Source organism: Stegostoma tigrinum, chromosome 5, assembly GCF_030684315.1.
Source record: "Stegostoma tigrinum isolate sSteTig4 chromosome 5, sSteTig4.hap1, whole genome shotgun sequence".
Classification (NCBI taxonomy): Eukaryota; Metazoa; Chordata; class Chondrichthyes; order Orectolobiformes; family Stegostomatidae; genus Stegostoma; species Stegostoma tigrinum.
The window spans coordinates 70,599,262-70,622,538 of NC_081358.1; the positions used below are offsets into that span (position 1 = coordinate 70,599,262).

A 23,277-nucleotide genomic window follows, 5' to 3' on the forward strand; every position below is an offset into this window, starting at 1 on the left:
ATCTCCTTTCATCTAATATCAGTACAATTGTAGAATACCTATTTATGAACTTTAACACTGCTTCCCATTATATATTTTATTGGGATGACCTGTTGACAATTATCAGAGGATCCTGCAGATAAAACTTAGATGCTTCTGAAAGCATCCAGGAAACTATGTAAGAACCCCTTAAATGAACCTCTTTCTTGAACCTCCTATTACTGAAATCTTTTTACAGCCAACTTCTCAGTGATTTGGAAGCATTTAATCTTTACATTTACATTCTCTGTTTTCCTGATGCAGGGAAAGGGGCTAAAAATAGCTTTAAAATAGGTCTATTTTTACATAAAATGTAGCACCGTCTGCAATACAACAAAACTAGATAAAGAACAGTAGGAGCAGCACACATTTCCACATGCCCATTCTAATCAGAAAAAGTTAAACTATATTTCATTTTCTTTTGCAATTTAAGTTTTGGGAACATTTTGAATGATATTAACTCTGTCCTAAGGTGATAAAGTAATTGGAAACATTATGAAAGGTGGTCATTGTAGTCCCACATTTATAAATTAATCACACTCAGATGGGTTTATTTAAACTACCCTCTGTAGAAACATTAAATTGATTTTTTAAAAAAATTGTTGTGTCACTGGAGTTTCAGCAGGGAACATGTACACGATCAACTGCACTTTAAAATGTTGTTTTCAATCTCTCGGGTATGGGTTCACAAATTCGGGAATTGATTTTCTTAACTTTTACTCAATGGAGCCATTAAATATTACTAAGTCAGTAATCAGATATAGCTTAGAGGCATTTAAAATGCAATCAAACAAACTGTTTCCTGAAGGAACACATTTTACTTTACATTAGTGCGTGCTGTCAGTCCCTGAGACATTTCAGACCAACTTTGTTAAATATTTCAATTAAAATCTGACTTGGGCAGTTTAATGTTTGATAAGACATGAACTGAACTGAGATGGTTAAAATTGATATTGGTCAAGGTCTTTAACTGCTAGCTTCATCAAGCAGAATTGAGGTTTCATACAGTGGTATCTGTACGCAGCTTGTGAAGGGTTGAATAGTCACAATGGAATATAATACTGGCTGGAAGAGTGTGGAATGAAGCAGCGATCATGAATCGTGCTAGATCATAGTAACATACAGTCCAGAAGGGGCCCTTCAGCCCAGCGAGTCTACACCAACCAAAACTATTCTAAATCTACACTTGTAGATTTGCAGCACTCAGCCCATAGCCTTGAATATTATGATATTTCAAATTCCCATCCAAGTAAAGGTTGTGAAGTTTCGATTTCAACTACCCTCAAGCAGTAATTCTAGAATCCCATCACCCTCTATGTGAAAAGATTTTCCTCAAATTCGACCTGAACATCTTACCTTTAATTAAGTTATATCCCCCATTCCTGACCCTTCAACTAAGGAGACCAGCTGCTTTCTATCCACCCTGTCCATGCTCCTCATAATCCGAGACACCTCTATCAAATCCCCTTCTCAGCCTTCTCTGCTCAAAAGAAATCAACACAACTTTTCGCTTCATAGCTAAACTGTTCCTCCCCAGGCAACATTCTGGTAAATCTCCAGCTGTGGCCTAATCAAAGGTTTGTACAGCCCCACCAAAACCTCCCTGCTCTACAATCTATGCCGAAACTGATAAAAGCAAGTGTCCTGTATGCCTTAACTATCCAATGAACCTATCCTACAAACTTCAGGAATTTCTGGGCAAGCACCTAAGATCCATCTGAACTTTTTACTGTCCTTCCATTCATTACATATTCCCTTGTACTTAAGAGGAAGAAGGAAGCTTACTTAAGGTTGAGGAAGCAAGGATCAACAGGGGTCTAGAGGTCTACAAGGTAGCCAGGAAAGAACTGAAGAACGGACTCAGGAGAGCCAGAAGGAGGTATGAAAAAACCTGGACAAGTAGGATCAAGGAAAACCCTAAGGTGTTCCATATTTATGTGAGGAACAAGAGGAAGGCCAGAGCGAGGATAGGGCCAATGAGGGATCGTGGAAGGATCATGTGGATGGAGTCAGAGGAGGTAGGGGTGGTCCCTAATGAATACTTTGTTTCAGTATTCACCAGCAAGAGGGACCTTGACGTTTGTGAGGTCAGCATGAAACTGATAGATCTGCTCGAACAGGTTGATGTTAAGAAGGTGGATGTGCTAGAAATTTTTAAAAACATTAGGATAGATAAGTCCTCTGGGCCAGACAGAGCATGCCCGAAGTTACTACGTGATGTGAGGGAAGAGATTATTGCCCCTTTGGAGATGATCTTTGCGTCTTCACTGTCTGCTGGAGTAGAACCAGATGATTGGAGGGTGGCAAATGTCATTCCCTTGTTCAAGAAAGGGAATAGGGATAATCCTGGGAATTACAGATGGGTCAATCTTCCTCCTGTGGTGAGCAAATTATTGGAGAGAATTCTGAGGGGCAGTATTTATAATTATTTGGGAAAAAAACAATTTGATTAGAAATAGTCAGTATGGCTTTGTGAGGGGCAGATCATGTCTCACAAACCTTATTGAAATCTTTGATGATGTGACAAAACACATTGATGAAGACAGAGCAGTGGATCATAGATTATAGAATCCCTACAGTGTGAAAACAGGCCCTTTGGCCCAACAAGTCCACACTGACTCTTGGATCATTTCACCCAGACCCATCCCCCATAACCCACCTAATCTACACACCCTTGAACACTACGGGCAATTTAGCATGGCCAATCCACCAGCCTGCACATCTTTGGATTGTGGGAGGAAACTGGTGCTCCTGGAGGAAACCCACACAGACAGTCGCCCAAGGGTGGAATTGAACCTGGGTCCCTGGTGTTGTGAGGCAGTAGTGCTAACCACTGAGCCACTGTGCTGCCCAATGTGGTGTATATGGATTTTAGAAAGGCATTTGATAAGGTTCCCCTTGCTAAGCTCATGCAGAATGTAAGGAGGCACGGGATTCAAGGAAATTTGGCTGTCTGGATACAAAACTGGCTGTCGAATAAAAGACAGAGGGTCGTAGTAGATTGAAAGTATTTAGCCTGGAGCTCGGTGACCAGCGGTGTTCTGCAGAGATCTGTTCTGGAACCTCTGCTCTTTATGATCTTTAGAAATGACTTCGATGAGGAAGTGGAAGGGTGGGTTAGTAAGTTTGCTGATGACATGAAGGTTGGTGGAGTTGTGGATGGCGTGGACGGCTGTTGTAGGTTGCAACAGGACAGTGACAGGATGCAGAGCTGGGCAAAGAAGTGGCAGATGGTCTTCAATCCAGAAAAGTGTGAAGTGATTCATTTTGGAAGGTCGAATTTGAATGCAGAATACAGGGTTAATGGCAGGATTCTTGGCAGTGGGAACAGAGGGATCTTGGGGTCTATGTCCATAGATCCCTCAAAGTTGCTACCCAAGTTGACAGGGTTGTAAAGAAGGCATATGGTGTGTTGGCTTTCATTGGCAGGGGAATTAAGTTTTAGAGCCGTGAGACTATGCTGCAGCTGTATAAAAACCTGGTTCAGTTCTGGTCCCCTCATGATAGGAAGGATGTGGAAGCTTTAGGGAGGGTGCAGAGGAGATTTACCAGAGTGCTGCCAGGACTGGAGGGCAGATCTTATGAGGAAAGGTTGAGGGATGTACAGTTATTTTTCCATTGGAGCAAAGAAGGATAGGAGGTGACTTTTAGAGGTGTACAAGTTTGTGAGAGGCATAGTTAGAGTGGATAGCCAAAGGCTTTTTCTCAGTGGAAATGACTTTACAAGGGGCCATAATTTTAATGTGATTGGAGGAAGGTATAGGGGAGATGTCAGAGATAGGTTCTTTACTCAGAGTGGTGGGCGTGTGGAATACACTGCCGACAGGGGCAGTGCAGTCAGATACTTTAGAGACTTTTAAGTGACTCTTGGATAGGCGCATGGATGATAGTATAATGTAGGATATGCAGGGTAGTTTGATCTTAGTAGGATAATAGATCGGCACCAGATCGTGGGCCGAAGGGCCTGTACTGTGCTGTACTGTTCTATGTTCTTTGACTTGTTATTTATTCCAAAGTGCATCACTGCACGCTTATCTAAAGTTTACTTCCACCTGCCACTGATCTGCCTATCTGAGCAATGTGTCTCTATCCTCTTGTAACTTAAGTCCTTTTCCTCACTGTCTAACACATGATCAATCTACACATCATCCACAAACTTACTTATCATTCCCTCCTTTTACGCAGATTTTCTTCTATGTTGTTTATATGCACAAATGATTTCGTGCACAGCATTGATCCTGTGGTATGCCACTGGAAAGTGGCCTCCTGTCACACAAGCAGCCTTCTACCACCACATTCTATCTCCTGCAACTAAGCCAATTTTGGATCCAACTTGCCAAGCTACCCTGGATCCCATGCAGTTTTAACTTCTTTATTGGTGTCCCATGTGAGTCCAAGTCAAAGATTTGGCTGAAATCCATATAAAGTACATCAACAGCACTACCTTCATCTATACAACAGTTATCTCCTTGAAAACATCTCCCAAATTTTTTAGGCATGACCACCCTTTGACAAAGCCATGCCAACTATCCCTGATCAAACTCGCCTCTCGAAATTTTCTCCATAGTTTCCCTACCACTAATTTTCTTGTTTACCTCTACCACCCTTGGTGAAAAATAGAACCACATTAACTGTCCTCCAGTCCACTTGCACCTCTTTTGTGACCAAAGAGGAATAAAAAAATTGAGTCCGAGCCCCTGTAATTTCCACATCTCCTATAGGAGCCTGCGATACAATTTATTTTACCTAGGGATTTGTCTACTTTTAAGCCGGCCAAAATCTCCAAGATTGCCTCACTCCTGACATCAAACTGTTCAAGAACCTCAAGTCCCTTTTCCAGAATTCTGTAGAATTATTTAATCACAGAATCCCTAAAGTGCAGACATAGGCAAGTTAGCCCATCCAGTCTGCACAGACCCTGCAAAGAGGATCCCACTCAGACCAGCTCCTACCCCTGCAACACCACATTTACTATGGATAATCCACCTAATTTGCACATCCCAAGATGCCAAGGAACATTTTAGGAATGAGCATTCCATCCAATCTACATACTTTTGGGCTGTGGGAAAAAAAAACAGAACATCTGGCAAAAACCGATGGGGCAAATGTTTCAAACTTCACACAGTCCCCAAAGTTGGAATTGAGCATCCCTGGAGTTTTGAGGTAGCAGAACTAACCATTCAGCCATCAGGCCACCCAAAACTGAAGTCAACCAAACAGGGCTTCTCCAGGATTTGAACCTGGGACCTTTCACATGTCTGTAATGTACATCCTCCAAAGTGAGTATCATATCTCCAGACAAAGTAGCCATTGCTGTGCAATGCAACAAACTGTACTTAACTCCTCCAAAGTTAAGATGGATGCAACATACTCAATTAATATCCTGCCAATGTCCTCTGGCTCCATGCACAGATTGCCCCCTTAGTTGCTAATAGGCCCTGCTCTTTCTACATTGTTTTTATAGATCTCTAATGTCAGGATCAAAAGCTCAAATTATTCTAGCAGCATGCATCAAACTAAATGGAAAAGCCAACCCAGAATGGTGGGAGGGACATTTTACTTGTTTAGCATGTCATTATTATTCATGAACACAGAATGTTTTGTCATTAGTTCCATTTGGAATCTGTGGCAGGAAGATTATTTTCTGCTCATTCTATTTGGCTGTGTAGATAAGAGATGGAGCAAGTTGTGAGATGGTGTTTATTCTTTTGAAAAAAAATTGTAAGGAAACAATTTAAGTTATACTTATAAGATGGCTGAGGGTTTGAGGATATAATTAAACATGCTGTTGTTTGATTTGAACACTATAATTTAGACATTAAATAACTATGTAAATGTTCTTTAGTGGTTTCCTTTCATTTACAGTAATTAGAGCTAAAGCTTTTGTCAAAACCAGTGAATAGCTAATAATCATTCATGCCAGAGGTACTTTCATTCTGCCATTGCTAAATATAGGCAGTTTTCTCCCACTGGTGAATCTTTTATATCACTATTACCAAAAGCAGAAGTTACACATGATAAACTATTGTTTTGAATAATTTTGAAGTCTTAATTTTTTTTCTTACATTCAGGCATCCATACTTACATTGTACTTGGTAAGGTTGGATATATTAATGGCCAGTGCTTGCAACCAATCTATACAGTCTTCAGCAGTGAGACACTGAATGACACCACTGCAGACACCATCGACAGCAATTACTTGAAATGCATTTTGCCTAAAATGTTAGAAAATGTATAATTAGAAACAATGTTGAACAATAACCTGTGAGGCTGGATGAACACAGCAGGCCAAGCAGCATCTCAGGAGCACAAAAGCTGACGTTTCGGGCCTAGACCCTTCATCAGAGAGGGGGATGGGGGGAGGGAACTGGAATAAATAGGGAGAGAGGGGGAGGCGGACCGAAGATGGAGAGTAAAGAAGATAGGTGGAGAGAGTGTAGGTGGGGAGGTAGGGAGGGGATAGGTCAGTCCAGGGAAGACGGACAGGTCAAGGAGGTGGGACCTCATCCCACCTCCTTGACCTGTCCGTCTTCCCTGGACTGTCCTATCCCCTCCCTACCTCCCCACCTACACTCTCTCCACCTATCTTCTTTACTCTCCATCTTCGGTCCGCCTCCCCCTCTCTCCCTATTTATTCCAGTTCCCTCCCCCCATCCCCCTCTCTGATGAAGGGTCTAGGCCCGAAACGTCAGCTTTTGTGCTCCTGAGATGCTGCTTGGCCTGCTGTGTTCATCCAGCCTCACATTTTATTATCTTGGAATCTCCAGCATCTGCAGTTCCCATTATCTTTGAACAATAACCTGTAGTATCAGCAAATATTTAGAGATACTGGCCCAGAACTTTCACTTTTGGATCAAAAACAAAGTTACTGGAAAAGCTCAGCAGGTCTGGCAGCATCTGTGAGGGAAAAAACAAAGTTAACGTTTTGGGCCTGGTACCCCTTCCTCAGAACTGCATCCACAGTTCTTTCGGATCTTATTTCACTTTTGGATGATGTTTACACAGGATGGGACCTCTATCTACCCCTTTATATTGATCTCAAACCCAACCCATTTCATTTCCAATCTTTTATGACAGAACTTTTGAAGATTCAATAAGAGAAATAAGAAGTACATTTTTTAAATTTCTCCCTATGATGATGGATTTTAACAATCACTAGTGCATTTGGAAAACTGACGCACTGAACTAATAGTCCACAAGGTTGGTGCGTGTCTGGAAAACACTGCAGTGGAGGTGGTGGAAATAGAACATTAGCAACATTTAAGGCATAATGTGCCTGACATGTGACGTAGGCAACAGATGGACAGAAACTATATACAATAAAAGCCAAAAGAAAAATGCAGATGCCGTAAATCAGGAACAAAAACAAAGTTCCTGGAAAAGCCCAGCTGGTCTGGCTGCATCTGTGAAGAAAAAAAAAAGAGATTTAACGTTTCGGGTCCGGTGACCCTTCCTCAGAACTGATGGTGGCTGGGAAAATGTCAGTTTATATGCAGAAAATAGGGAGGTGGATGGGGTAGGGAATAAATGATAGGATAGAGCCCAAAGAGAAAGAAAAACAGTTGGACAGACAAAGGAGTTGCTAACGATCAGGCTGGGAGGGCAAGTAGTTGTTAATGGGGACTGTTAGTGACGAACAACAGGGGTGTGTAGACAAACCATATATGGGCAATAAGTAGCAAGTTTAAGTAAGGATTAGGAATCGATGGGTTGAAGGGCTTGCTCCTGTGCTGTGCTGCTCTTTATTCTTTGATAGAAATTAAGAATTCACTGAGAAAATCTACCTCGATTTTAGAAATGACATTGTTAAGAGGTTGTCTCTAATACCATTCGTTATAATAGTGAATGAAAGCAGAATTCTGTAGTTGCTGGAAATCTGAAACAAACACATAAAATGCTGGAAAATTCCACTGCTCACTAGAATCTGTGGAGAGAGAAACAGTTAATGTTTTGAGTGTGGTATAATGGTTTTTCAGAACTGAAAGGAGCAGGAAAACGTTTTTCTTTATATTTTGGATAGAGGCAGAGAAGGGTGAAGGGAACACATTCTGTAAAAGTCAAAGGGGTTGTTAAAAGTAGTGAAAGAGGATTACAGCTGTAAATTAGTGTAAATTAAGGTGTGAAAGGAAGCGAATGGGGCCTTTCTACTGAGAGCAAAATGAACAAAACACACATACTAGAACACACATTCAGAGATAGTAGGAACTACAGATGCTGGAGAATCTGAGATAACAAGGTGCAGAGCTGAATGAATACAGCAGGCCAAGCAGCATCAGAGGAGCAGGAAAGGTGACGTTTCAGGCCTAGACCCTTCTTCAGAAATGAGGAAGGCCGATTTAGGGTGGGGGTGTCAGTGATGTTGGTGCAAGTGAAACACAGAACAGACATGATGTCAAAAGCTCTGAAGTTGTGAAATTCACTACTGCAACCTAGAGGTTGTAAAATGTCCAAGTGGCACAACCACATTCTTCATTCTCAGCAATTACTTGAAATGCATTTTGCTGAAAATATTATAAAACACATGAAGAGAAACATTGTCTAACATTTACCTGTAATGTCAGAAAAGACTGAAAAAGACTGGTCAGAATTTTCACTTTTGAATGAAGTTTACACAGGATGTGATTTCTATTTACGCTCTGCATCTATCTCAGGCCAATCCATTCAATTCCAATCATTCAACTGATAAAACCCAGTGCAGAGTATTGATTTTTTTTAGATTTTTTTTAATGTAAGACTGAAACTAATTATCAATGATGTGAAAGCTAATTTTACCAGAAATGATCAAACACTCTGTTCAGCTTGCAGACACTGGTCTCCAGTCATTCCACCCAAAATCAAATGAAACTGATGCCAAAACTGTAGAAATTGAGACATTGAGGACTGCCACTGACTCCACAACCTGGCAAAGGTTTTTTGTCTTTCCACTGAATTTGCTGTTAATTTGGTTAATTTGGATTTGGTCTCATCTGGTAGGTGGGATTCTGGTTTCAGATTTCCCTTCCACATATTCCTTTTCTTGATGCAGCTAAAACTATCTGAAGAAAGATAGCAGCAAATCTCGGTAGGGCAGCCACAGTTCAAAAATAGTGAAGGATGTGGCCTATTAGAATCTTTCCTAATGGCACAATAAAGATGCCCGAGTACACTTTCAGAGAAGGTGAGAACTGCAGATGCTGGAGTCAGAGATAACACAGTGCGGAGCTGGAGGAGCACAGCGGGTCAGGCAGCATCAGAAGAACAGGAAAGTTGATGTTTCAGGTCGGGACCCTTCTTCAGAAATGGGGGAGGGGGAAGGGAGCTCTGAAATAAACAGAGAGAGGAGTGATGGGGCTTGGGTAGGTAGGTGGGATGGTGATAGGTGAGTGCTGGTTGGCAGTGGTGGGAATTGGTCAGTGAGGTGGGAGGAGCGGCTAGGTGGGAGAGAAGACTTACGGTTTGTGTCAGGTATAGGAAGCAGGGGTGAGGGGGAGGATTGGTCATGGGATAAGGCCTGAGATGGGGAGATTTTGAAGCTGGTAAAGCCCACATTGAGACCATTGGGTTGTAGGCTCCCAAGGTGGAATATGAGGTGCTGCTCCTCCAGTTTCCAGGTAGCGTCATTGTGACACTGGAAGAGGCCCAGGATGGACATGTTGCCCAGGGAGTGGGAGGGGGAGTTGAAGTGGTTTGCGACTGCAAGTGTTGCCGTTTGTCGTGAACAGAGTGCAGGTGCTCTACACAGCGGTCTCCACTTACAGCATTCTTTTTTGCCCCTTCACTGATAATTTTTCATGCTGAAGAGAGACTGTTGTGCTAATCTGTCCAGCAATGACAGGGCCATGCAGGCATAGATGTTGTCCACACTGCATAAATAATAAGAGATAATAGGAGCTGCAGATGCTGGAGAATCCGAGATAACAAGGTGTAGAGCTGGATGAACACAGCAGGACAAGCAGCATCTTAGGAGCAGGAAAACTGACATTTCGGGCCTAGACCCTTCAAGAAAAGAAGACTTATTACATATTTAAATGATAAATATACTTGGGGACTTCAATGATAAATGCCAATTGTTAACTCACTGTAAATAAATAATAATATGAATCATTACCTGACAATATCAGTTCCTGGAATATAATGTGACAAACGAGAATGAAGAAGAGGGATTAGCCGTAGATCACACCAGCGCTTCTCCCACTTTAGACCTGAGGATGTGGGCCATGAAGAACATGAGAGTGAATCCTGAAAAATATTATTCATATTACTCTTCCATTGTAACTCACTCTAAATTTTTTGTAATGCTTCTGCAAACAAATATCAATTCTTATAATCACTCCGACAGTTCTGTTATTTACTACATACTGATACAATGTGTAGGTGCAAATATGGAATTAATATCATTGATATTTGATAATGCTGGAGAAGAGAATCAATAATTTCCTAAAACTTTAACATGTTGGTTTAATTCTTCTTCGGGTTATGTTTGTTGGTTTTAAAGAGTATTATGCTATAACATAACAAGAATCTTTTTCGAATCAAGGCAAAAATTAATAAGTTTCCAGTAGATTTTAGCACAAACATTGAAAGCTAGTTAGTTCTCATATAAGAGGCATGGAAATGTAATTCCTGTTCGTACACAGATAGTGGATTAAATAGGATTTAAATTTTTCCCATTTTTGAACTCGGAACTCCAAACTGTGTGTTTTCTGATAGTTCATGTATATGTGCAAGAATTCTGCCAAAAAAGTTATACAGAATTGATCTGGTATAAATGGCTCCCTGTAGACCTCGGCAGCTGTGGATTGTACAATGTATAGGAAACTGGAACAACTGTGTGAGCAGGGAACATCATCAATAACGTATGAAGATTTGTAGGTTACAACTGATGATGCAAGGACAAAAGTGACTATGTTCTGGGCTTTCTACATAATAAATATCGAGGGAATACGGAGTTAATGCAGGAAAATAGTGTTGAAGTAGAAGAGTAGCACAATCTCATTGAATGAGGTTCAGAGAATCGAAGGATTCAACTTCATCCAGCTTTCGTTCCTACCATTCCTATATTTGAAAGGATAACCCAGTAACGTCACTCTTCTGGTTGGCACAAATTATAATTTTATGTCTTACTTGTGCAATGTTTCAGCAGATACAAAACTATATATATTTCTTTAATTTTCTGCAATGCCAATTTCTACCACTGCATCTCATTGAAGAACAATGACTCCAATTGATAGACAGAGCTGCCCATATTTAACACCATTACACTTTCAGAAACCAAGGCAATTCAATCTCTAAACCTGCAGTGTGTTTAGAACAAGCACATGTAAATTAAAGATTCTGCATGTGTTGATGAGTTTCACATGCAACATGCAGTCAAATCACTTCATAAAATACCTAGTGATAGAACCCTTGAAGATTCCATTTAAAAAATAAAGAAAGTAGGCTTTCTAAATTCATATCCATGATGAGGGATCTTAACATCATTTGTGCTTAGTGGAATTTGAAGTACTGAGCTACTAGTTAACTGATATATACTTGTTAGCAGTCAACAATCTCAGAAAACAATTTATAAATATCATTATTGAGAGATTCCATTCAATACCATTCCTTATAACAATACATAAAAGCAAAATACTGACAAAATCTGAAAAAAAAAGAATGTTAGAAAAAAAGATTCAGCAGTTCTGGCAATATCTGTGGAGAGTTTGAGTTTGACATGACTCTTTGATTCATATAGTCAGAGTAATACAGCATGAAAACAGGCTCTTCGGTCCAAACTGTTCCATGCTGACATTAGTGTCTGCATTTGGTCCATATCCCTCTAAACCCTCCCCATCCATGTACCTATCTTACTGTACCTGCGGAACCACATTTTCTTGCAGCCCATTCCATATACGCTCCACTCTCTGTATGTATAAGTTACCCTCAGGTCCTTCGTAAATCTCTCCCCTCTCACCTTAAACCTATGCCCTCTGGTTTTCAATTACCCATCCCTGGGAAAAAGACTATATGCATGCATGCTACCGATTCCCATCATGATTTTATACACCTCAATAAGGTCATTCTCCTCAGTTCCAAGGAATAACGTCCTAACCCGGGCAACCTCTGCCTATTTACTCAAGCCTACTAGTCCTAGCAACAATCTCGTAAATCCTGTTTGCACACTTTCCGGTTTAACCATGTCTTTCCTATAACAGGGTCACCAAAACTGTACGTAATAATCCCAAGTGTGGCTTCACCAACTCCTTTACTCGATGACTCGACTGATGAAGGGCAGCATGCTAAGTGCGTTCTTCACCACCCTGTCTACCTGAGATGCTACTTTCAACAAACTTTATATTGTACTCCTTGGTCCCTCTGTTCCATAACATTCCTCAGGATCTTGCCATTTACTGTACAAGTCCTATCTTGGTTTGACTTTGAAGGTGCAACACTTTATATTTATCTATACTGAATTGCATTTGCCAATCCTCAGCCCACTTCCTCATCTGATCAAGATCCCTTCGTAATTTTTGATAATCATCCTCGCTATCAACGTTACCTACTAATTTTGTATCGAGCACAAACTTACTAATCATGCCTTGTACATTCACATCCAGATCATTAATGTAAATAACAAATAACAAAGGTCCCAGCACTGACCCCTGTGGCACACCAATAGTCACAGGCCTCTGGTCTTCAACCATCACCCTCTGCTTCCCACCATCGAGCCAATTTTGAATATAATTAGCTGGGCCACCTTTGGATCCCATGCAAATTGACCCTTCATGACTAGCCTGCCATGTAGGACCTTATCAAAGACCATACTAAAGTCCATACAGACAACATTCACTGCCCTACGCCCATCTATCTTTTCATTTAACTCTTTGAAAAAATGAAAAGATTTGTCAAGCATGACTTTCCACACACAAATACATGCTGAATATCCCTAATCAGACCTTGAATATCCAAATGTTGGTTGATCCTGTCCCTCAGTATCCTCTCCAATAACTTGCCTACGACTAACGTAAGGCTCACTGGCCTGTAGTTCCCCGGTTTGTCTTTGCTATGTTTCTTAAACAATGGAACAACATTAGCAACCTTCCAGTCATCCGGAACTTCACCTTCAGAGATGAAATTGGGAGGAAGTTTTTTTTATAGTTTTGACAGAGGCAGGAATAGATGGTGTATGGGCCTAATGCAAAAGCTAAATAGGTTATTAACAATGGCAAAAGATTGAAAGCCAAGTAAAATGGATATAAATTAAGGTGCAAAAGGGAGAGAATTGGTCCCTTCTCTTGACTGCAAAGTAAACAGTCACAAATGAGTCACACTTGTATGGGAGAGGGGTGGAGATGTAAGTAGAATGAAGATCAGACATAATGCAGTCAGGTTCTGAAGTTGTTGCATTCAAAATGGATACCCAGAAGCTGTAAATTGCCTAAATGGAAAATGAGGTGTTCTTCCTGACATTGTGCTTCATTGCACATTGCAGTTGGCCAAGACAGAAATATTAGCATCAGAGAAAAACCATTTATTGAAATGGCCATCAATTGTGAGGTCAGCGCCATTCCTACAGAGAAGGAGCAAGTGTTCTGCAAAGCAGTCACCCAATCTTTGGTCTCGCTAATGTAAAGGAGGATAGTGAATTCAGTCAACTAGATTGAAAGAAGTACTAAGAAAAACACTGCTTCACCTGGAAGGTGTGTTTGGGGCCTTGGATAGTTGAGAGAGTAGAGGTGGATAGGCAAGTGTTACTCCGTCTGCAACTACATGGGAAGGTTCCCTGGAAGTGTGAGGAATTGGTAAGAATGATGGAGGAATGGACCAAAGTGTCACAGAGTGAGGGTTCTTACAGAATGCTGACAGTGAAGGGGAAGGGAAGATAAGTTTGTTGGTGGCATCCTGCTGAATGTGGCAGAAATAGTACAGGATGATCCTTTGAATGTGGAGACGAACAGGGTGGAAAGTAAGAGCAAGGTGAATCCTATTGTTTTGGAAAGAAGGATAATGGGTGAGGGCAGAACAGTGTGAGGTGGGTTGGACACAGCTGAGGGCCCTGTCAACCAGGGAGGAGGGAACCTGTGTTTGAGGATAAAAGAGATTATGTCAGAGGTAGCTAGGCGAAAGGCAACAGCATCAGATTGTAATAAACATATTGTCACTTCTTGCAAGACATTTGTATATACGTATGCAATTTTCCATTTGTAGCACCTTTCTGCATTTCGCAAGAGATTTTGCTGTTTTTCAAACAAGAGTCTTAGACTATAAGACACAGGAACAGAAATTAGGCCATTCGGCCTGTCGAGTTTGCTCTGCCATTCAATCATGGCTGATAAGTTTCTCAAACCCATTCTCCTGCTCTCTCCCCACAACCGTTGATCCCCTTGACAATCAAGACTCTATCTACCTCTGTTGTAAACATATTCAATGACCTGTACCTCTATCTACCTCCATTGTAAACATATTCAATGACCCCAGCCTTCTGTTGCAATGAATTCCACAGATACACCATTCTTGGAGAAATACTGCAAGAATTCAGGATGAGTTTCATTTTTGAGTAAAATGACAAAAAACACCCCAACTTTCATGAGGTCCCCTGACCTAATTGGTAGTTAATTGACAGTTTCTCAGCACAAATTGCATATGATCATTTTACACATTTACATAACTTCTTATACAGTTCTTGATTCGCAGTCAAGAAATTTTGCAGAAATTCCAAGTGCTGCTTTTAGCAGTCTGTTGTGTTGTTGAAATTATGATGTGGAAGTGCCGGTGTTGGACTAGGATAGACAAGGTCAAAAATTAAGCCACACCAGGTTATAGTCCAACAGGTTTATTTGAAAATGCAAGCTTTCAAAGCTCAGCTCCTATTCACTTCAAAAGCCTACATTTTCAAATGAACCTGTTGGACTATAACCTGGTGTTGCGTGATTTTTGACCCCGTTGAAAATACTAGAAGGAAGTTTACCACTGAGCTATTGCAGCTCATTTTTCCTTATTTGCTGCTTCTGTGAAAGAAGACACAGGGTGCATATCTTTTCCTTACAAAACACTATCTTCACTAAAGATAGCAGAGAAGAAGAATGTTCTTGAGTATTGAAGCTGGCACATGAACTAGTCTGGCACATGAAGTTTAAAGATAGAAATGTATCTTACTGTGTTGTTGGGATGGTAGTTAAGATGTAATCCACTGTCACAAAGTGGGGAAGATGTACCACTGCTTTGGTCACTGGGTACACCTGTAAAATAGATTGGTTAAACTCAGAATGTTTACATATACTTTGCCAATAACTTTTTAGAAGATCCAAAACTGCAGAATTCAACCATAAAACACAACAGAAAAGCTAAGAATAAGAAAAGATAATTTTGTACATCCATCCAATAGCTTCTGTGGATCATATGAATACTCTTATCATGACCTCTGTGTCATTTATTTAAACTCTTGATTAAGTAAAGTTTATATGTATGCTCGCTGACATACTCAGCTAAATAAACAAAACATCTGGTTGATTATTGGGATTACATTTCTGTGGCACAATTTTCAAGGATTATTTGACTATCCTTACTGGCATATCAAAATATACTTACATAAAATAATCCTCCACAAATTAAATCTAAATTTCAAGTTTATGCCAATTTTTATCCTATTTTCGTTGAACAGAGGAAAACAGAGTCAAACCCTAAGTCAAACATTTACAAAGAAATGAGGATCACTACCCTTTATTTATCAAGCATAATTTCGTCTACTCACTATTTTGTTGTAAAGGTAGATAGTTGTATAACATATTCCTGAGATAATTGTGGATCATTGTGAATATCTATGCTTCTTTTTATAATAATAGTCAAGTAGCCATCTTTAAATGGTATGTGTTGATGAAATGCAGGTTATCAAAACAAAATTGTGAAGTAGTTCCAGTAGGAAAGCTCAGAGAGTAATTAACTGTAGGGTTGAACAGCTCGTTAGAGCATAACCCCCATGTGTCAGTTGGTAGCATTCTTGTTTCTGAGTCAGATGATCTGGCAAGGCTCTTATGGAGAATCCAGCCCTGCAAAATGCTGAGGTTATGAAATATTTGACTTCAGTGCCTACCTGCACCAGAAAAATCAGGCGCAGAACATTTTGCGTGGAGTGAAAACTGGGCTAATCGTAATTGAAGGAGCCCAAAGTAAAAGTTTCCTCATGATTTCTAAAGGAGCATTCCTGTTTCTCTTGGTCCACAAGGAAGCCTTTTCTTGTCCATGACTTTTGACTCAAAGATGAAGGGGGGATTAAGTGGTAGCGAGTATTGAGCGAGTAGCGTTAAATGAAATACCTGTACTTGTATTGAAAAAAGTGATGTAGATATTAAAATCAGGGAAAATAACTAATAATATGAACAAATTACATTTGAGGGGGAGGAGAAATTTACAGTTTTAGTAAGTTTACAATCAGATAAAACCTCAGGTCCAGATGACATATATCCTAGACTGCAATGACATTAATTTTCAAATTTTCTCTGGACTCATGGAGAGGTGTCAGAAGACTGTAGCATAGCTCGTATGCTGGCATCACTCAAGAATAGTGATAGAAGAAGATAGGGAACTATCAGCCAGTGAGTATCATCTGTGGTAGAGAAATGTCTGGATAAAAATTCTGAGGGACAGAATTTGTCTCCACTTAGTGAGGCTCAATCAAAATTAAGAATGGCTTCATTGTATATTTATATGTGGTATGTCCCTGCATGGGAGGAGCACTTTTAACAAATTTGACTGAACTTTTTTCAAGAGGTGACTAGGTGCAGAGATGAGGATAGTGCTGCTTATAGAAACATAGAAACATTTAAAACATGTGCAGGAGTAGGCCATTTGGCCTTTCAAGCATGCTCCACAATTTTATATGATCACGGCTGCCCATTTAATGCAATACCTGTTCTCCCTATTCCCTTTGATCCCTTTAGCTCTAGGAACTATATCAACTCCTTCTTGAAAACAAGTGGTTTCAACCACTTTCTATGGCATAGAGTTCCACAGTCTCAATACTGTCTGGGTGAAGAAATTTCTTTGTCTTGGTCCTAAATGGCCCACCCCATATCACTAGATAATGATCCCATGAACTTACCTTGTCTAGTACTGTTATAATTTTATAGGTTTCTGTACGGTCCCTCTTTATTCTTCTAAATTTCAGTGAATATAATCCTCATCAATCCAGTCTCTCTTCATCTACCATCCCAGCAATCAGTCTGGTAAACCCTTGTTAAACCCCCTCCTTAGCTAGGACATCCTGTCTCAGATAATGAGACAACTGCACATAATACTCCAGGTACAGTCTCACGAAGGCCCTTTAGACCTGCAGCAAGATATTTCTGTCCCTATACCTGAATCTTTCTGTCAAGTAACCAACATACCATTTGTTCTCTTCACTGCCTGCTGCATCCAGAATCATAGAATCCCTACAATGTGGAAACAGGCCATTTGGCCCAACAGGTCCACATCGCCCCTCCAAAGAACATCCCACCCTGACTCATCCCCTACCCCTGTATTTCCCTATCTCTAACCCACCTAACCTAAATATCCCTGGGCTCTACAGGCAATTTAGCATGGCCAATTCACCTACCCTGCACATCTTTGGACTGTGGGAAGAAACCAGAGCTCCTGGAGGAAACCCAAGCAGATACGGGGAAAACGTGCAAACCCCACACAGACGGTCAGTCACCCTAGGGTGGAATTGAACCTGGGTACCTGGCACTGTGAGACAGCAGTGCTAACCACTGAGCCACCGTACTACCCCAAAGGCTTACAGCCACCCCAATGGGGAATTGAACCCGAGTCTCCTGCGTGACAGGCAGGGATAATAACCACTATACTACTGATGGGCACCTGTGCATTTACTTTCAGGATCTGGTATACAAGGACAACAAAGGTCTTTGAGATAATGATCTGTCCTCCATTCAACAAGGATGTGTTGTCCTGGAGAGAATGTAAAGGATATTCATCAGGTTGTTGCCCAGGCTGGGGCATTTCAGCTATGGAGAGAGACACAATAGGCTGGGTTATTTTTTCTTGGAGCAGAGAAAGCTAAATCGGGGGTGGGGTGGGGGGGATGGTTGGGTGCTGTGGTACTCCTGATGGAGGTACGGATAGGATCAATAGGAATAGACCTTTTACTTAAGTAAGATGGGTCAATTGAAAGTGGGCTGAGGTTTAAGGTGGGCAACAGAAGGTTCAGAGGGAATTTAAGGAGAATTTCTTTCACTCAGACAGCGGTAGATATCAGGAATACACAAGCCGTATGGGTAGCTGAAGATTTGCAACTGTGATGATAAGGACCTCTGGAGGAGGCTAAGATCATGGGCTTGGCACTTCTGGCTGAGAAAAAATGGTTTCAAAGCTGCTTCATTATCCTTTGCACTGATGTGCTAGGCTCACCCCTTCTTGAGAATGAAGATTTTTGTTGCATGTAATTAGCAATATCTTATTTTAAATAAACATAGAACATCAAATGGAGAAAGCAGCCAGTGAACAAGTTACAAACACTGCCCATCAGAGAAGTGTAGCAATAACAAAAATAGAAACAAGGAGGAAACAAGGGAAGGACTGAATAAAAACGTAACTGGTGTGGGACAGGATGCACTCCAGCCCCTATAGTGCCCAATGCTTTCTAAAAGCTCTGAAATTGCTGATGGATCCTGCATGCTCCCTCCCCCCGAACAGATGGGCATGGATGTAGATACAGAAGAGCGCCAAATGCTCAGGAATTATAACACTTAAAAATAAAACTTTTTTTTTCCTCATTTACAGGACCAAACAGCAAATAAACAACAAAACCAAATTTATAGGTTACAACTACTAACCACCAAGGGCAGTGTGACATTGACAAAAATCAAGAATAGGAGGAAACAAAGGCAGGGACTAAACCAAAATAAAGTTTGTAGAGGAAATGATGCGTCCCAGCTTGGTTGATGGAGTTCATTTGAGTAAATAACAACAAGGGAAAGAAGACACTGGTGGAAGTATAGACCTCTAAAGAGTGGCCATTCTGTAAGAAAGGGTATATATCAACAAGTAGCAGGACAGGTAAAAAGAATAGAGCAAGAGTTATGGGTGACTTTAATCTTCTTGATTTTAGATTCAATCAAGTTAAAAAGGGTAGCTGTGACAGTGAGTTTATACAATCCATTAGGGATAGTTTCCAAAAGCAATATGTCATGATGCCAACTAGAGAACAGGCTATGTTGGATCTGGCAACGGGTCATGAGGGAGGTTTAAATATTCCTTAAGTAGCAGTGATCATAACACAACAGAATTTAATATTCAGTTTTAGTGTGAGAAACTTGGGTTGAAAACAATTATGTTTAACTTAAATAAAGGGAATTACAAAGAAATGCGAATAGATTCAGCTAAAGTGAACTTGTCAAATAGATTAGCAGGAATGACAGTAAGAAAGCCGTGACAGATATTTAAGGAAGTAATTCATGACTCACAACAATAATATATCCTAGTAAGGAGGAAAGATTGTAAGAGAGGGATAAACCCACCATGGCTAACCAAGGAAGTTAAGGAGAGTATAACATTGAAAAAGCCCCAAAGACTGGGATAAATTCAGAATCCAGCAAACGTGTACTAAAAAGAGAATAAACAGAGAAAATAAACTATGAGGGCAAACTAGCAGGTAAAGTAAAAACTGACAATAAGAACATTTTTAAGTGTAGAGAAAAAGAAGAGAGAGGTCAAAGTGAACATGGGCCCCTTGGAAAATAGATCTTCAAAGGTAGTAATGAGCAACAAGGGAATAGCAGAGGAGCTAAATGGATATTTTGCATCGTTCTTCACAGTGGAAGATACTTTGAATATCCCATTAACACAAAAGAATACAGGGGAGGAATTAAGTAATATCACCATCAGTAAATATGTATTTGACAAACTAATAGCACTAAATGACAGATAAGTACCCTGGCCCCAATGGCTTGCACCCTAGGATCCTAAAAGAAGCAGTTACAGAGATTGTAGATGTATTGGTTGTAATATTTGAAAAAATCCAAGGATTCTGGAGAAGTTCTGGAAGATTGGAAAACTGCTTATGTGACACACCTATTCACAAAGAAAGGGAGCCTGATTATCCTAACATCTATTGTTGGAAAAATATTGGAATCAATTACTAAGGAAGTAAATAGCAGAACATTTGAAAAATCATAATTTAATTAAGCAGCGTCAGCTGGGCTTCATAAAAGGGAAATCGTATCTGATTAATTTATTAGAATTTTTGAGGAGTCTCAATCAGAGTTGATCAAGGGAACCAGTAGATGGTTTGTATTTGCACTTTCAGAAGGCGTTTGACAAGGTGCTTCATAAAAAGTTAAGTCATAAGTTAACAGCCTACAGTATTAAAGGTAATATATTGGCACGGATAGAGCATTGGTTGATGGTCAGGAAACCCCAAGTGGGGATTAGAAGCTGTTTTTCAGATTGACAACTTGTAACCAGTGGAGTTTCACAGGGATCAATGCCAGGACCACAAAAATATATTTACGATATATATGAATAACTTGGATTCAAGAAGCAAATACACTGTATCAAGATTTGCAGATAAAATAAAAATAGGTGAAAGACAAATTACGAGACGGATACAGTTTATCGGGAGATATTGTTAGGTTAAGTGAGTTGACAAGAAGTTGGCAAAATGGAGTATAATGTAGGAACATGTGAAGTTGTTTTAGAAGGGAGAACAAAAGAACAGTATTATTTAAATAGAGAAAAACTGCAGAAAAGGGATACTTGTGCATAAAACACGGAAAGCTAACACACAAGTCCAGCAAGCACTTGGGAAAGTGAATGATAATTTGGCCTAAATCTTACTGTAACTGTACAAGGTGCTGATAGACCCATATCTGGAGTACTGTCAGCAGTTTTGACGCAGTTGATTAAAATATTATTTCATTAAAAGCTGTTCAAAGAAGGTTGACTAGAATGATCTTCAGCATGAGGGGACTATGAGCAAAGGCTAACCTGGTTAGGGTTCTACTTGCAGGAGTTTAGAAGAATGAGAGGTGAGCCCACTGAAACGTAGAATTCTTAATGGACTTGACAGGGTAAATGCCGAGAGAATGTTTCCCCTCATGGGAGAGCCCAGGACAGGGGCATAGTCTCAAAATAAAGAGGGGGCCAATTGAAGACTGAGATGAGTAGGAATTTTTTCGCTTAGAAGGTTGAGAATAGTTGGAACTCCTTGTCACAGCTAGTTGTGGGGCACTATTTTTGTGTATATTTAATACTGAGATAAATTTGTGATCAGTCAGGAAACCAAGGAAACAGAAATTGTGGGTAAGTAGACATAAGGAACACTGGATCAGCCATGATCCTATTTAATGTAGCTGAAGGGTCTACTCTTGTTCTTATTTCTTATGATCATATAGGCTTATCCCAGACCTTGTAGTAAGAATATGCACATCTATTTGACTACCTCAACAACTAAAAAATTTCAAGTGCTGCCACCAGAAGCAGTGAAACAATATTACAAAATGAAGGGAAAGGAAACATGGGTGGGAACTGAATGAGCTGTCAGAAGAAGTGGTGGAGGTAGGTACAATTACAACACTTAAAAGGCATCTGGATGGCTTAATGAATAGGAAGCGTTCAGAGGGATATTACTCAAATGTTGACAAATGGGACGAGATTAATTTTAGATGTCTGGTCGGCATGGATGAGTTAGACCAAAGAGTCTCATTCCTTGCTATCTACCTCTCTCTATCGAAATCAAAATGGGATTGGTCTGGGTGTAATGACTGTAACAAGATCAGCCAGGTAGACCTCAGAGAATGAGTTCCCTGATTGGACCAGATTAACATCCCCAATCAGAGAGCGCTAGTTGACATTTTAGAACAGGAGTGCCAGACATTCTCTTTACTCTGAGAGCTGGTTCTGAGGGAACTGGATCAGTGTCAAGGTGTCTCCACATGTAAATAAAGATTGAGTAGAAGACAGGATACCAGTCTCAGTGGAGTTATTTCAGTGGGAAACCTAGACCTATCTTAACAGAAGGTGAGGCTAAATCAAAATGGAGTTGGAATGGGAAATAATGCACTCCAGCTCCGGCAGAGAAAAAAATCTAGCCGCTGATAGTTTCTAATCCAACTATTCAGAAATAGTTGACGCACATCTGGAAAAGGTGGGATATGAACCCAGATCCCTTGGCACAGAATTAAGGACACTAAAACTCCACCAGGCTAACTTTCAAAATTGAATAAGCATTACCTATTTTTAATCAACTCTGGATTTGCAGTGTTAACACTGAAACTACAGCTTCAACCATCATCAGTTATTATATAAATCATGTCCCTTTCACCATAAGGCAAAGATTTAGGATTGCAGATGCCTGTATAATGTTTAACGCTGCTTCTAGTTCCTCAGATCCTAAAGCAATCTGTGTCTATATTAAGCAAGATCTGGATGACATGCAAGTTTGAGATAAGGAGCATTTATACCACAGAAGTGTCAAGGAATGACGATCAAAAACTCAGTGTTTGTGCTTCATTTTTAATAGGATTATGATTACTGAATCCTCCATCCATCATCATCCAGGGTGGTGCCATTGACCAAGTACTTAGTTGACCTGACCATTTGAATACTGCATTGCAAAAGCAGGCAATTCTGCTGTAGAGAGACAGTAGGAACTGCTGATGCTGGAGAATCTGAGATAACAATTCTGTTTTAACTTATGTCCTGACTCTCAAAAACCTGATCCATATCAAAAACACAGAAATTAAGAGTGTGAGGAAATATTTTCCACTTGCCTGGATCAGTGCAAAACAAACAGTACTCAGGCAGTTCAACATATTTCAGCTTGCTTGATCAGCACTGCATCCACCACCTAATGTTCACTTTCTCCACCATTGTATAACATGTAATAAATGCAGTGCTGAAACAGACCAGAGGTATCTTCCAAACCCACGACCTCTACCACCTAGGAAGATAAATGCAGTAGACACATAGGAACATTACCATCTACAAATCGCCCTCCAAGCCATATTACACTCCTGTGCTGGAAATATGTTGTTGTTCCTTCACTGTCACTTTGTCAAAACTTTTGAATTCCTTCCTAAGCTGTTAATTTAGCTGCACAATATAGAATGTAGCAATTTAAGAAGATAGTTCATGACTAGCTGCTGAAGAGCAATTAGGGGTGGACTAGAAATTTTGGACTTGCCGATGATGTTTCTATGCCATGAAATGATAGAGGACACATTTGTGCCTCACGAGCTCAGAATTGAGCATGAAGCTTGAAGTTAATATGTCTAATGCTCTCACTTCACTTTAATATTCAATGAG

At 40.3% G+C, this 23,277-nt stretch overlaps 1 protein-coding gene across 2 annotated transcripts in view; it reads right to left on the reverse strand.

The window, feature by feature from the left end:
* sntg1 (syntrophin, gamma 1) overlaps positions 1-23,277 on the reverse strand; it is a 476,380-nt gene that overhangs the window by 55,654 nt on the left and 397,449 nt on the right. For both annotated transcript variants that reach the window (XM_059646062.1, XM_048528465.2), the window contains 3 exons: positions 15,133-15,215; positions 10,106-10,236; positions 6,104-6,233 (listed from right to left, as the gene is read on the reverse strand). In XM_059646062.1, the coding sequence (XP_059502045.1) occupies positions 6,104-6,233; positions 10,106-10,236; positions 15,133-15,215 (344 nt within the window). The remainder of the gene's footprint in view (positions 1-6,103; positions 6,234-10,105; positions 10,237-15,132; positions 15,216-23,277) is intronic.